The sequence below is a fragment of the Anomaloglossus baeobatrachus genome, chromosome 1, assembly GCF_048569485.1.
Source record: "Anomaloglossus baeobatrachus isolate aAnoBae1 chromosome 1, aAnoBae1.hap1, whole genome shotgun sequence".
Lineage (NCBI taxonomy): Eukaryota > Metazoa > Chordata > Amphibia > Anura > Aromobatidae > Anomaloglossus > Anomaloglossus baeobatrachus.
The window spans coordinates 218701196-218716858 of record NC_134353.1 but is presented as its reverse complement, the minus strand read 5'-3'; the positions used below and the strand labels follow the sequence as shown (position 1 = coordinate 218716858).

The 15663-nt window shown below is 45.9% G+C and overlaps 1 protein-coding gene across 4 annotated transcripts in view; it reads left to right on the top strand.

Moving 5' to 3' along the window:
* LOC142310594 (uncharacterized) overlaps window positions 1-15663 on the top strand; it is a 200356-nt gene that overhangs the window by 129008 nt on the left and 55685 nt on the right. For all 4 annotated transcript variants that reach the window (XM_075348136.1, XM_075348127.1, XM_075348121.1 and 1 more), the window contains one exon: window positions 6831-6914. In XM_075348136.1, the coding sequence (XP_075204251.1) occupies window positions 6831-6914 (84 nt within the window). The remainder of the gene's footprint in view (window positions 1-6830; window positions 6915-15663) is intronic.

The window sequence follows — 15663 nt, the reverse complement described above, 5'->3', positions numbered from 1 at the left end:
CACTGGTGACTAGCTATTTATAGCACCTCTACATGACACCCTCCTGCTCTGTTTTTAATAAGCTATAATGATAGCAAAAAATACTGCCATTTAGTGGCATCATAGAACTGGCTGTTGTATTCCATTAGTGCCCCACTGGTGACAAGCTATTTATAGCACCTCTACATGACACCCTCCTGCTCTGTTTTTAATAAGCTATAATGATAGCAAAAAATACTGCCATTTAGTGGCATCATAGAACTGGCTGTTGTATTCCATTAGTGCCCCACTGGTGACAAGCTATTTATAGCACCTCTACATGACACCCTCATGCACATTTTGCTACGCTAATGTTATAGCAAACTCATGGAATTCATTGATGCATTTCATAATTCGGAGGGATAGAAAGTCAGGCTTCCTTTAGCTTTTCCTTCTGTTCATAGACAGCATCTCCAAGAGCAATTTCCCCTCCACGTCTAAGTGTGGAGAGGCAGCTAGTGCGCATGCGTGTGCCGATTTACCCCAGCTGCAGCCTAATTACAGTGTTTCGCCTAGTGAGTATGCTCAGCCTGACAGTGTTATTCCTGACGCTAAGTCTTCATTTCGGGATACAGCGCATGCTCCCACACTAAGTGTGAAAAGCCTCTTTGCACAGGTGCTTGCATTCCGTGCCGGGTCTAAGTCCTGTTTTGTGCCTAGACACCATGCTAAAGCTGATAGTCTTTTTTCAGAGACTGTATTTCATGCTACTGAGCATGCTCAGGCACTTACTGCATCAGAGACTAGGTCCGGTAATGAACTCTTTGGCCCTGCCCCTGATGTGGGGGTCCCATATAGACCACAGGGCATCAGGTGTCCTCCCAAATGGCTTGCAGAGGCCCATCCCTATGACTTGTCACCGCATTATTGATGGTCAGACGATGACTGGTGAGGTGTTTGGGTCATGGCAGCCATGAGGTCATCATTGAAGTTGCGGTTCCAAATAGGACGCTAGTTATGCCACTCATGACGTGTCACTCTACTTTTGTCTCCAGGAGGTGCATTGTTGTTCACCCTGGTTTGGGGCGGACCCAGGTTATAAAAGGGGCTGGAGCCAACAAGGAGGTGCGCAGTCTTCTATTATACTACGAAAGAGCACACCTCCATGTGTTGAACCCATTGCGGCTTTAGGCCAGAGGTAGGCAGGGATAGGGTGTCGATGCAGGCCACCACCACAGTTGGTAACGCAGAACGGTTAAGACCAGCTCCTGTCCTACCAGTCCTGCTTGTGCAGCCCAGTGGCATTACCAGGCCTGCTGCTGCTGATGCGCCTGCTGTCCACAGGTGTGCCCCTACGCACACGGTCAGCGTACTCAATGGCCCCTGTGTTGTTAACAGTGAGTTCCTGGGCTGGGTGGGCATGTGGACCCTGTGACGCTAACAGGGCTCACAGTCTCCAGATCCGAATGGCGTCTAACTCGGTTCAGGCTACTATTAGTTTCATAGCCACACAGCTCTGTATCCTCCACCAAACCTTCCAGTTGCCAACCTCTCCTTTTCCAACTGGGAGCACGGTGGACACTGACTGCTGATGGGGATATATACCTTTCTCTTTCTTTTCTTATTAATTTTCGTTATATAGCGGTAACATAGTATATACCACTTTATCCAAATCTGCCAGTCCCACTGTAACAGATGGTGTTTCTTCAGCAAATGTTACTGTTGCTTAACCACCAAATCCACGGACCAAAACTTTTTTCCCCTTTCCAACACACCTGTTCCCCTTTCCACCAGCATCTGTCCTTTTCAACTCATTTTGGTATATGACCAAAAGTGCAACTCTGCAGGGACACCGTACTCAACGCCATCTCAGCACAGCAGCCATCCCTCGGTCCCTCCGATGTGGACAAGTAAAAGACCATTTCCTCCTATCCATGACAAAGCGTTGAGATTCACTCTGTGCAGCACTGGTGTTTAGTGGAAAAGTAGATCTAAGATTGCGTACCACATTCTGCAGATACTCCTGTATACGTGCGTCCATTTCTATGGCAGGAATTATTTCGCCAAATTTTGTCTTGTACCGGGGATCTAACAGTGTGGCAACCCAGTATTCAGGATTACTTCGAATTCGTACAATCCGAGGGTCATGTAGGTAGTGCAGCAAGAAGGCGCTCATGTGTCTTGTGCATCCAGGAGGACCAAGTCCTTGGTGTGTTGGTGGCAGAGAGGTGAGAATCGTGCCTCCTTCCTCTGCCCTCTCCCCACAACCTCGCACAACCGAAATGTGAGCAAGCTCTCACTCATCTGCTGAGTCTTCCATGCCCATCGCCAGTTCGTCCTCCATTTCTTCATGGGCTCCTGCACTTTCATCAACACTTTTTGCTGATACTATGCGCCCTTGTTAATCCCTCTCCCTCACCATGAATGCCGCATAGGTGCCGCTGACCATCTGGACCTCGTAGACCTTGTTATCCCTTCCGCATATGACTCCTCCTGTACTTCCTCCCCTTCCTCTTGTCCCAACACCTGACTCCGAATAATAATTACAGTGTGCTCCATCATGTAGATGACCAGAATTGTCACGCTGAGAATGACATTGCCAGTGCTAAACATCTTCGTCGACATTTGTAAACTGTGTAGCAGGGTGCATAGGTCCTTGATCTGACACCACTCCAGCAGCGTGATCTGCACCACCTCTTGATCAAGTTATCCCAGGCTATATGTCATACCGTATTTCAGCAGGGCTCTGCGGTGCTGCCACACACGCTGCAACATGTGCAGATTCCAATTCCTGCGTGTCGGAACATCGCATTTCCGGCGTTTAACTGCCAGACCCTAAGACTTCCGGAGTGATGAAAGTTGTTGAGCTGCTGTGTGCGCACGATGGAAGTGAGCACATAGCGAGCGTGCCCGCTGCACAAGGCCATGTAGGCCGGGATGGTGTTTTAAAAATTGCTGGAGAATTCGGTTCAACACGTGAGCCATACAAGGCACGTGTGTCACATTGCCCTGACGATGGCCCGCAGCCAGGTTTGCATCATTGCCGCACACGGCTGTTAAGTCACCAACGGAGTCCGCTCCGTCAATTTGTACTCCGGTCGCCAGGTGACAACGTGTTCCTTTCATGAATAGTGCTGATGATGGGAGAGGAGTCGATGCCAGCGGCGCAGGTGGACGCAGGTTATGCTCACCCACTGGGCTGCATTACCTTGACAGATGCAGAATCTCTGGCTGAATGTAGCTGGTGGGTATCTCACAGATGAAATACCATCATTCAGCTACAACCAATGGGAAGACACCACACCCTTTTTTATGCCCATCCTGTCTGCAGACCACTGCCAGACATAGCTATGACCTCTGGTTACTTTTACCCCCAGTTCAGTTTTATGATTTTGTGTTCTTGTTACCTGACTACTTTTCCTGCTTGCTGTTTATGTACCTTGTTGGCCGATCCGCATTTCACCTCTGCTTGTTTTCTGATTAAGTCCTGGCCGTCCCATTCTGTTCCTGTTCCTCAATTAATGTTTTGACCCTGCCTGACTACTATTCTCTGGAACTGCAGCCTTCCACAGGTATTAATCACCTTGGGCCCTGTGCAATTCCTAATCCCTGTATAGGGGTTAAAGGGTTTCAGGGTTCTAGGGGTCCTGCACAGCCCATCTGAGTGTGTGGATCAAGGAAGGCGTTACACCGTGCTCTCTGCAGAAGGCCATGTGGTCCAGGATAGTGCTTTAAAAATTGCTGGACAACCAGGTTCAACACGTGAACCACACAAGCCATGTGTGTCACATTGTCACAGCGAAGGGCCGCACCCATGTTTGCATCATTGTCGCACCCGGCCTTCCCTGGCTGCTGGTTGAGTGGAGACAACCATTGATGAAACTCGGTGTCCAGAGCTAATCGTCCACAACTTCTCAGCGGTGTGACTCACATTTCCCATACATTTCAAAGTAAAACTTTGACCGCCTGATGGCATTGAGCTCTGCTGCCAGCATAGTAAGGAGGTGTGTGGTAGTCCTTGTGCGCAGTTACAAGGAAGGGTGGCCTGACCACACAGGGTTTGCGCCAAGGTGGAGGACCCACACGAGGTTGAAGAGGCAGAAGCAGTGTATTAACTTCTACATACAGAAGAAGGATTGAAACAACTCGTGGGGACGGCAAGACTTGGACAGCAGACCCTTCTCCATCTCTCACCATAGTTTGCCAGTGCCCAGTCAGTGACATGTAATGACCCTGTCTATGCTTACTGGTCCAAGTATCTGTGTTGAAATGCACCCTGTCGCACACAGAGTTTCTCAAGGAAATGGTGATGTTGTGTGCGACATGCTGGTGTAGCGCGGGCATGCTGTTCTTGGAGAAGCAGTGGTGATTGGGCATCTTGTACTGGATCACAGCGACAGACATAAGGTCTCTAAAATCCTGTGTGTCCACTAGGCGGGAAGGCAGCATTTCGGTAGCCAACAGCTTACAGAGGGATAGAGTCAACCTCTTCGCTTTGTCATGGGTCGCAGGAAGTGGCCTTTTATTTGACCACATCTGAGGGACAGAGATCTGGCTGCTGTGTGTAGACGGTGTTGAGTAGGGTGTCCCTGGAAAAATGCAGGTTTGTGAGGAAAGTGCAGGCGGAGACATGATGTTGCCTTCATCCAACGTTGGTGCTATCGATGTCTGAGAGAGCTGTACACACTCACTTGTTTCCCCTTCCAAACCAACTGACGACCTACCAAGCAAACTGCCTGTTGCGGTTACAGTGGTGGAAGTTGTGGGTGGAAAAACAGGTGTGACAGCTGTCCCCACAGTCCTAGAAGATGACGAGCGCGCGGATGCACTGGAAGGGGCAGGCGGTGGATGGTTCGCTCCGCTAGGCCGCATTGCAGCACGGTGAGCTTCCCACCGGGCCATATGATATTTATTCATGTGACGATTCATGGAAGAAGTTGTCAAACTGCTGAGGTTTTGACCTCTACTAAGAGAACCATGACAAATTTTACAGATCACATAATTTGGGCGATCTTTTTCTATGTCAAAAAAGGACCAGGCTAGGCAAGGCTTAGAGGCCATGCGACCTGTTGATCCACCCCGAATAATGCTCAGAGGCAGAGTGGTTGCTGAGGATGCAGTTGTAGACGTGCTACCAGTGCTCCGACTCTGTCCAGAAAGGCGCAAGGTAACTTCGCCGTCGGTTGCATCCTCCTCCACCGCCTCTGTTGACCTCCTCGAGTGTCTGACTGTGGGTTGACAGTAGGTGGGATCTAGAACTTCATCATCAATTGTTGTGTTTGCACTCCCCTCCCCCTCAGAACGAGCCTCTTCTTGCCCTGACCGAATATTTAAGTTGTCATCCCAATCGGGTATCTGCGTCTCATCTTCATCAGTATGTTCCTCATTGTCTATAACCACAGGTGTTGGAAAGGCAGCATTTTGGTAGCCAACAGTTTGCAGATGCTGAAAGTCAACCTCCAAGCCATGTCATGCCCTTCTAAAAGCATGTAAAACACAGCGAGGGGACTCCAACCACAGTCTCCCTCGTTGCCACTAATTGGGCCACACACACCCCACTTGACTGACATCGGTTCATGCCCCTTTTCAAAACGAAAAAGATGCTTTGCATGAAGCACTCTCAAAAATACACGTGCCTTTCCCGTCCCCTGGCTGACCCAGGGGAAGAAAAGTCCTCTGAGAGCCATGACTTGTTCATCTTGGTTCTTTTAGAAACACAGCGAGGGGACTCCAACCACAGTCTCCCTCGTTTCCACTAACTGTGCCACACACACCCCACTTGACTGGCATCGGTTGACCCCCCTTTTGAAAAAGAAAAAGATGCTTTGCATGAAGCACTCTCAAAAATACGCGTGCCTTTCCCGTCCCCTGGCTGACCCAGGGGAAGAAAAGTCCTCTGAAAGCCATGACTTGTTCATCTTGGTTCTTTTAGAAACACAGCGAGGGGACTCCAACCACAGTCTCCCTCGTTTCCACTAACTGTGCCACACACACCCCACTTGACTGGCATCGGTTGACCCCCTTTTGAAAAAGAAAAAGATGCTTTGCATGAAGCACTCTCAAACATACGCGTGCCTTTCCCGTCCCCTGGCTGACCCAGGGGAAGAAAAGTCCTCTGAGAGCCATGTCCACATTGTCAGTGGACAGACACGTGTGCTTATCTGCCAGCAGACCCCCAGCAGCACTGAAGACAGGTTCCGAGAGAACGCTGGCTGCAGGACACGACAAGATCCCCAAGGCGTACGTGGCGAGCTCAGGCAATTTATCCAGATTGGAAGCCTAAAATGAGCAGGGCTCAAGTTGCACAATAATGGAATCGATGTTTCCTTGCATATACTCATATATCTGTGCGTCCTCCTCTTTTTCCTTGTCCAGCTGTTTTGTTTTCGCATGAGTATATGTCCTTGTCACTTTCCCATGTGTTTGAGTTGTTTGTCACCTTTTGGACACCTTTGAGGGTGTTTTCTAGGTGTTTTTCTGTGTTTGTGATTGCCTGCCATTGTTTCCTATGCAGTTCGAGTTCGGTTCGTCGAACGTTCGACGAGCCGAACTCGAACGGGACCTCCGTTCGGCGAACCGGCCTCGAGCCGAACCGGGACCGGTTCGCTCATCTCTAGTCAAGGATAGTGGACAATTTTGCAGAGGACATTATTACAGGATAGGGGACATTATTACAGGATAGGGGCAAGGACTGGGGACATTATTACAGGGGCCTGTCCAACTGACCAATATGCTGGTGGGGGTTCAGGTCCAAATTTTGCATTGGGGCCCACATGACTCCACTGGTTATTAACCTAGTCTATAGAATGTGTCTAACTTTCTGTTTTTCTAACAACTAAAAATAAACTATATATTTTTATTTCACGTGACAGATTTGCCGGTAGCCAGCCAAACCACAGAAAATTCATTCACCGTAAGCCATGAAAATGAAAACTCGGAAGAACAAGAAATCAATGGTAAATTTTAAGAAATTAAATAATATGCAACAGATAGAAAACTTCATATGGAGAGATTTTCCACTGCTGCCTGTATATCACTCCAATACCTGACTCTTTTATATAACTGCTCACATAAATGCAGAGCAAACAGAGTTTCAAAGCAAACAATGGTATACCGTATTTTTCGGACCATAAGACGCACTTTTTTCCCCCCAAATGTTGGGGGAAAGTAGGAGGTGCGTCTAATGGTCTGAATATAGAGCTGCGGCCAGGAATGAGGGTGCTGTGGTGGAGAGGGTCATTGGTGGCACGAGCAGGCTGTAGCAGGCTGCCGTGACAACGTGGGCCCGCTCATTACATATGCACGCCCATCATCCCGCCCATCATCTCTCAGCGCTGAAGCCGGTGCTGACATGTAGGCGGAATGATAGGCGAGGGGTGCGCGCATATTAAACAGCCTGCCGTGATCACCCCTGGCAACTACAGCCTAGAGTGATCATGTGCGGCTGTATTCACTGGCCCCCACGCATCATCATCAGCGCGGGGTGCAGTGAATCAGTACGACATACTCACTGGCCACTTCCCTGCAGCACAGCAATTTCCTCCAGTCTGCCAGTCAGCAGATCTGTGTAGAGAGTGGTGAACACAGCGATGACGTCATCGCTGTGCGCACCGCTAGTCACGCAGGTCAGCTGGCAGACAGGAGGACGAGCGATGCTGCAGGGAAGTGACCGGTGACTGCTCCACACAGATCAGCGGCGCTGCTGCCGCCACAGACAGGAGGAGGAGCGTTGCTGCATGGAGCGAGGAAAGGTAAGTATAAACGTTTTTTTTTTGTGTGATACAGGATACATGCCATATAGCAGGATAGATGGGGGTATATAGCAGGATGGGGCCATATAGTAGGATGGATGGCGGTATATAGCAGGATGGATGGCGGTATATAGCAGGATGGATGGGAGTATATAGCAGGATGGATGGGAGTATATAGCAGGATGGATGGGGGTATATAGCAGGATGGATGGTGGTATATAGCAGGATGGGAATATATACCAGGATGGCAGTATATATCAGGATGGGGGCATATAGCAGGATGACAGTATATAGCAGGATGGGGGTATATAGCAGGATGGCAGTATATAGCAGAATGGGGGCATATAGCAGGATGGCAGTATATAGCAGGATGGAGGTATATAGCAGGATGGGAGTATATAGCAGGATGCCAGTATATAGCAGGATAAGGGCATATACCAGGATGGGGTATATATAGAAGGCAGGAGGATCATTACCAGGATGGGGTACCTTAGCAGAGAATTTGGGAACATTACCCCCATAACAGTGTCAGCAGCAGATCCTCGCCCTATAACAGTGTGTCATGACCACATTTTTTGCTTAAAATTTTATTTTCCTATTTTCCTCCTCTAAAATCAGGGTGCGTCTTATGGTCCGGTGCGTCTTATAGTCCAAAAAATACGGTATTTTATTGTGTATAGTCATTGCTTACAGTGACTATGTCAATTATAACATACATACAAATAAAGTTTTACATGTCAAATGGTACAGAAAACATTTGAATGTTACTAGAAAAGAATATCCATAAATAGGTCTTTTAAAACATTAATAGCAAAGTTGTCTCTCATAGTTAGGGACAACAAACACCCCCATTAACCCCTTCACCCCAGCCTGCCGATAATGATGAGCGAGTTTCGAAATACTCAGATTCGCGATACTCATAACGAGTACTGTCTCGCTTATTCGTTCCGAATAGTGTGTGCTATGAAAGTCAATGGGGAATACTCGCATTGTAAAGAGTAACCTGAATGCCGTACTATTCATGCGAGTAGCAAATAGTACGGCATTCGGGTTACTCGTTACATTGCCAGTATTCCCCATTGACTTGCCTTGCACACACTATTTGGAATGCATACATGAGGATTAGACAGTACTCATTACGAGTATCACAAATCCGAGTATTTAGAAACTCGCTCATCATTACATGCCAATCTTTTCAATTCTGACCAGTATCACTTTATGAGTTAATAACTGTGAAACGCTTCAACAGATCACAGTGAATCTGAAAATGTTTTTTTTGGGACATATTGTACTTCATAGTAGTGGTAAATGTAGGATGATATTTTTGCGTTTATTTGTGAAAAAATTGTATGTTTGCCAAAATGTCACAATTTTATCAATTTGAATTTTTATGCCCTTAAACCAGAGAGTTATGTCACACAAAATAGTTAAATAGATTTCCCACATGTCTATTTTACATTAGTACAATTTTTGGAACATCATTTCTTTTTGTTAGGAAGTTAGAAGGGTTAAAAGTTCATAAGCAATTTCTCATTTTTCCAACAAAATTTACAAAAACATTTGTTTTAGGGACCACATCACATTTGAAGTTACATTTAGAGGCCTTTATGACAGACCCCAAAATGACACCATTCTAAAAACAGCACTTCTTAAGCTGCTGAAAATCACATACCAAAAGTTTATTAACCCTTTAGGTGCTTCACAGGAAATAAAGCAACGTGGAAGGAAAAAAATGAAAATTTTACTTTTTACTACAAATATTTTACTTTAACCCCAAATTTTGCATTTTCACAAGGGTAACAGGAAAAACTGCACAATACAATTTGTTGTGCAATTTCTCCTGAATACGCCGATACCCCACATGTGGTGAAAAATAACTGTTTGGGCACACAGCCGGGCTCAGAAGAGAAGGACCGCTATTTGACTTTATGAATACAAAATTAGCTGGAATCAGCAGACACCGTGTCACGTTGGAGAGCCCCTGACATGCCTAAACAGCTGAGCTTTCCCACAAGGGACCCCATTTTGGAAACTAGACCCCTCAATAAATATATCTAGATCTTTGGTGACCACTTTTAACTTCCAGGTGCTTCACAGAAATTTATAATGTTGAGCTGTGAAAATGAAAATTTTTATTACAAAAATGCTTTTTTAACCTCAAATTTTTCATTTTCACAAGATTAACAGGAACAAATGCACCATAAAATTTGTTGTACAATTTTTCCTGAGTTTGCTAATATTCCATATGTGGTAAAAAAAAACTTACATAATGCAAAGGTGAAGATCGGAATGAGCGCCATATTGGAGTTCAGATTTAGTTTGAATCATTTGCAGTGCCATGTCACATGAGAGGTGCCAGAAGGGCAAAAATACCCCACAAGTGACCCCATTTTACAAACTGGACTCTTCAATTAATTCATACAAGGGTGCAGTAAGCATATTGACACCACAGGTGTGTCACAAAATGTTATACTATTGTGTGACAAAGAATAATTTGTGAATAATAATCTATCAGATTGAAGTGAGATAGGAAGAAGATGTACCTACATAGTTATGTGATTTTGCAGTAACAGTGCCTTAATAACAGCATTTGTTTCATGTTCAAATACTGCATTTGCAAACATGGAGGGCAGTTTAACCCCTTAAGGACCCGGCGCTTTTCCATTTTTGCGCTTTAGTTCCCTCCTCCTTATGCCAAAAGCCATAACGTTTCTATTTTTCTGCTAATATAGTTGTGAGGGGCTTGTTTTTTGCAAGACAAGTTGTATTTTTGAATGACACCATCTATTTTATCATATGATGTAACGGTAAGCAAGAAACAAATTCCAAGTGTGGCAAAATATCAATAAAAAGATTTTTTTTTTGCAATATTTTTTTTTACTTACAGCATTCATTATAGACCATTAAACAAACTATATACCCATTAAAATAAATTTTATTAGTAATTAATTAAAACCAATTAAACCAACCATACAGGCGAACACACAATGTGCATGTAGTGTGTAGGTGCACACTTAGTGGAAAGGTAATAGAAGGTGGTATAGGGGGGTCTCAGGTGAGTATAGCTGATAGATTAATGCAGATTGGACACTTAGGGGATAGGACTATATTCCTCCAGTTTATTATATATCTAAGTGAGGGGGGCACTGACCCCAAGATATCAGATTTAGTCCTCACTTGGGCTACAGTATTATAATAGGTAGAATTATTTATATTGTAATCTACGTAAGTATCCCAACTAATACAATTTGTATAATTAGTGTTGTGTCTGGCATCTCTGTGCGGACTTACTGCACCTTCCACTTTTGGAGACTGGTGGTGGATACACTGTAAGGTAGAGAGAAGCAGAGAGGGTGAGCCGCTGTGGAATGGGGGCACCACACACCTAGGGTGCTTAAAGCCCCATTGTGAGGTAGGACTCAGAGAAGGGAAAGATATATCCTCTAAGTGTCCAATCTGCAATAATCTATCAGCTATACTCACCTCAGACCCCTCTATACCACCTTCTATTACCTTTCCACTAAGTGTGCACCTACACACTACATGCACATTGTGTGTTCGCCTGTATGGTTGGTTTAATTGGTTTTAATTAATTACTAAGAAAATGTATTTTAATGGGTAGAATTTGTTTAATGGTCTAACACTTGAGGTACCCCGGATATGATTTTGGTCTATATACAGCCTTCATTATACCATAAAACTGACCTGACAGTATGATTCTCCAGGTCAATTATGTATCTAGCAAATATGCATTGTTTCTCTGTCATTGCGGCAGTTGAAAAAACTGCAGTTCAGATGTGTTGATTGTTTTTTCTTGTTACGCTGTTTACCAATCAGATTAATTTATTTTAGATTTTGATAGATCAGGCTTTTATAAACTCTCCTTTTCTAAATATATGTACTTTTATTTTTTTTTATTTATTAATTGTTAATGTACTAAAAGGGGGGTAATTTTTAACTTTTTTTTTATATATAAAAAAAGTCTACTTTTTACTGTAAATAATAATTCCCTGAAGGAAATTGAACCTGCAATAGTCTGATCACTTGTTCAATATACAGCAAAGCAATGGCTTTGTTGTGTATTAAAGAAGGCCCCTGGCAGTCATGACAAGACATCGACATCCTGCAATCGCGTCGTGGGTACACAGAATAGGAGTTAGAACAGTGACACACTCCCCCTCCGCCAGTGCACGTTACATGCCGCTGTCAGAGATTGAAAGCGTATCTTTAAGGTTAGCAGCCTTGGGCAGAGTTCCGCTCCACCTCCGGCTGTTAGAGACAGATGAAGGCTTAATAGTTGTCTTCATCTGCAGGGAAAGATTTAGATACATAACACAGACAGCACTCATGCATTAGATCATGCCTCACACATAATTCATGCATTAGATACATATTACACATAAGTTACTCACACATTAGATACATTGTTACACACACTTTAGATACATGACAATGACCCCTCACACATTAGTTCATGTCACACACGTCACTTACACATTAGGTGCATGCCCCCTATGTAACTCACCAATGTAGTTCAAGCTGGAGAGCAGTGTTTTAATTGGGAATCTAGCCTAATATTGATCAAAAATATCCATGCTCTTGATGAGGGTTACAATAATGCGCATTTTATTCACATTTGCACTTTTGATCTATATTCTTACTATTTTCTATTGCATTTAAGTAGGTCCAAGCATAAAAAATTGTTGGGGCGGGTTTGTGAAAACTTCTTAGAAAATTGTCTTTAAGCTGCTTTACACGCAGTGACATCGTTAGCAATGTTGCTTGTGAAAGCACCCGCCCCCGTTGTTTGTGCGTCACGGGCAAATCACTGCCCGTGGCGTACAAAATCGCTAGCACCCGTCCCACATACTTACCTTCTTAGCGACGTGCTTTGGCCAGCGAACAGCCTCTTTCCTAAGGGGGCGGTTCGTGCGACGTCACAGCAACGTCACACGGCAGGCATCCAATAGTAGCGGAGGGACAGAGAGCAGGCGCATGAAAGTCACGCCCACCTCATTGCAGAAGGACGCAGATACGGTGTTGCTCGTCATTCCTGGGGTGTCACACGTAGCGATGTGTGCTGCCTCAGGAATGACAAACAACCTGCGTCTAGCACCAGCAACGACATTTGGGAAATGGACGACGTGTCAACAATCAACGATTTGGTGAGTATTTTACATCGTTAACGGTCGCTCGTAGGTGTCACATGCAACGACGTCACTAACGAGGCCGGATGTGCATCACGAATTCCGTGACCCCAATGACATCTTGTTAGCGATGTCGTTGCGTCTAAAGCCCCCTTTTCTTGTCTATATCAAGCAATCACAGCACAACTTTCATCTTACAAGAATAAAATGCAATTATTTTAGACAATTTCTGAAATTTCCCCAATTGTTCTATACAGTTAGAGCAAAAAAAGTGCAGTATGCTGTATACTGTATATAACATTACTTCATTATTAAAAAAAAACGTTTCTCTTGACCCATCCTGCACAAACAACTACAGACCAGTTTCCAATCTCCCCTTCATCTTTAAACTCTTGAAGCGCCTGGTCTATTGCCGCCTCACTCATTAGCTCTCCTCTCACTCTCTTCTAGATCCATTACAGTCTGGTTTCCACCCGACATTCTACAGAAACTGCCCTCATCAAAATGACTAATCACCTTTTGACAGCAAAACATAATAGTGACTACTCTCTGCCTACTCTTCTTGACCTCTCTGCAGCTTTCGACACTGTTGACCACCATCTCCTACTGGCTATGCTTCACTCAAGCAGCCTAAAGTACACCACTCTCTCTTGGTCTCTACATATCTTTCTGACAGCTTTTTCAGTGTATCATTTGCTGGCTCTATAGCTTCTTCTCTTCCTCTCACTGTTGGGGTTCCTTAAAGTCCACTCCTTGTCCCTCTTCTCGTCTGTCTCTACACTGCTCCAATAGTACAGACCATCAGCAAATTTGGTTTCCAGTACCATCTTTATGTTGATGACACACAACTATAAATGTTATCCCTTGAACTCAGCCCCACTGTACTACAGAACCCCAGTGACTGTCTGTCCACAGTTTACAACATCATGTCTGCTCTCTCTCTGAAATTTAGCCTTTCCAAAACAGAACGTCTACTTCCTCAGTCTACTAACTTTCCTAGGCCAGACATCTCTCTCTCTGTGTGCGACACCACTTTCTCACCATAGAAACAACAAAATCCCTCACTGTGGCCCTGATCCACTCCCTCCTTGATTACTGTAATTCTCTATTAATTGGCCTAGACTTTTGTTATGCCCAACAATGGGGGCCGCAAGCATCCGAGGGTGGACCCACTGGACCGTGCATCGGACGCCCTTGAGGAACTGACCAGCAGCGAACCCCTATACAGGGACTGTGCGGCGCTTCCAACAAAAGGCCTAAATGCACGGCGGCCAGGAACCAGAGGGGGCAGTCTCTTACGGATGGATATAGTCCAGGACTGGAGTCAGAGATATAATGGCAGCAAGGTGGAGGCAGAGACGACACGGCACCGAAGAGTAGGTTAGGACGAGACGGCACTGTGGTGGAGGCTCAGGTGACTTGACAATCAGGACATGGCACTGCAGTCAAGGCACTGACGTGACGGCACACAGGCAATGAAAGTGATGACACTCTCAGATGAAACAGTGGTTAGTAACTTGGGACAGGTACAGGGATTAGACACAATAACAACTGGGCACCTGAGAACTAGCAAAGCACTACTGGCAACGTTGCTCAGGCGCCTCCTGTTAGGGGAGAAGAACTAAAATACCCTTTAGGTAACAGATGACCTCTGAGGTCACTTCCAGGTAATGGGACTCTACCACTTTAAGAAAGGGGGCATGGCCACGCACGCACCCTATAATCACTGACTGAAGACCTGCGTCCACCTGGCCTGGAAGCAGGAAGAAGCTGCAGCAGACTCTGGAGCAGAGCGCATGACCCGGGAGTGTGAGAAGACCACGGCAGGATCTGAATCAGGAGAGGAGGCTGCAGAGCCGCGGAGCAGGTGAGCGGAAGGACGCCGCCACCGGAGGCTGGAAGCAGGAGCACGCGTAGGAGCCACGCTGAAACCGGGCAGGTAAGAGGAGGAGGTCCCCCCTTGGGACCTGGTAGGGATGGGCACTACAGTACCCCCTATTAAGCCCCCTCCTCTCCAGGAATCTCTTCAGGAGAAGAGGGGCATTAAGATTCTCCTCAGGTTCCCACGACCTTTCTTCAAGACCGAACCCCTTCCAGTCTACTAGGAAGTAGGTTTTACTTCAGACCTCCTTAGCCACAAGGATGGCTTTTACCTCATAGACGTCTTTATCACAGACAGGAGGAGGCAAGGTACCAAGATCACTGTGGATCTGACTCAGGACCACTGGCTTGAGGAAGGATGCATGGAAAGAGTTCGGGATGCGAAGCGTAGATGGCAGCTTCAACTTAAAGGACACCTCATTGATCTGCTGGAGCACCTCAAAAGGACCAATAAAGTGGGGACCCAACTTGTATGAAGGCATCTTCAGGCGGACGTACTTGGTAGAGAGCCAGACCTGGTCTCCGGGCTGAAGGGAGGGAGCATCTAGGTGTCTCTTGTCAGTGTGTCTCCTCTTATGGTCAGAGGAATGTTCCAGAGCAGACTGGGTCTCCGCCCAGATGTCGGAGAAAGACCTCACGAGGGTATCAGCTGCAGGGTTGCCCGAAGAAAATGCCACAGGACATGGAACTTTGGGTTGCTGTCCATAAACCACCTGGAACGGGGACTTGGCGGAAGACTCACTCACGTGATTGTTATAGGAGAACTCGGCCCATGGAAGGAGTTTAACTCAGTTGCTCCTGTGTTCGTCCATGAGGTGGTGAAGATAGTTCGTCAGAACTTGGTTAATGCGTTCCACTTGGCCATTGGACTGAGGATGATAGGCAAAAGACAAGTCTAATTTAACATCCATCCTCTTGCAGACAGC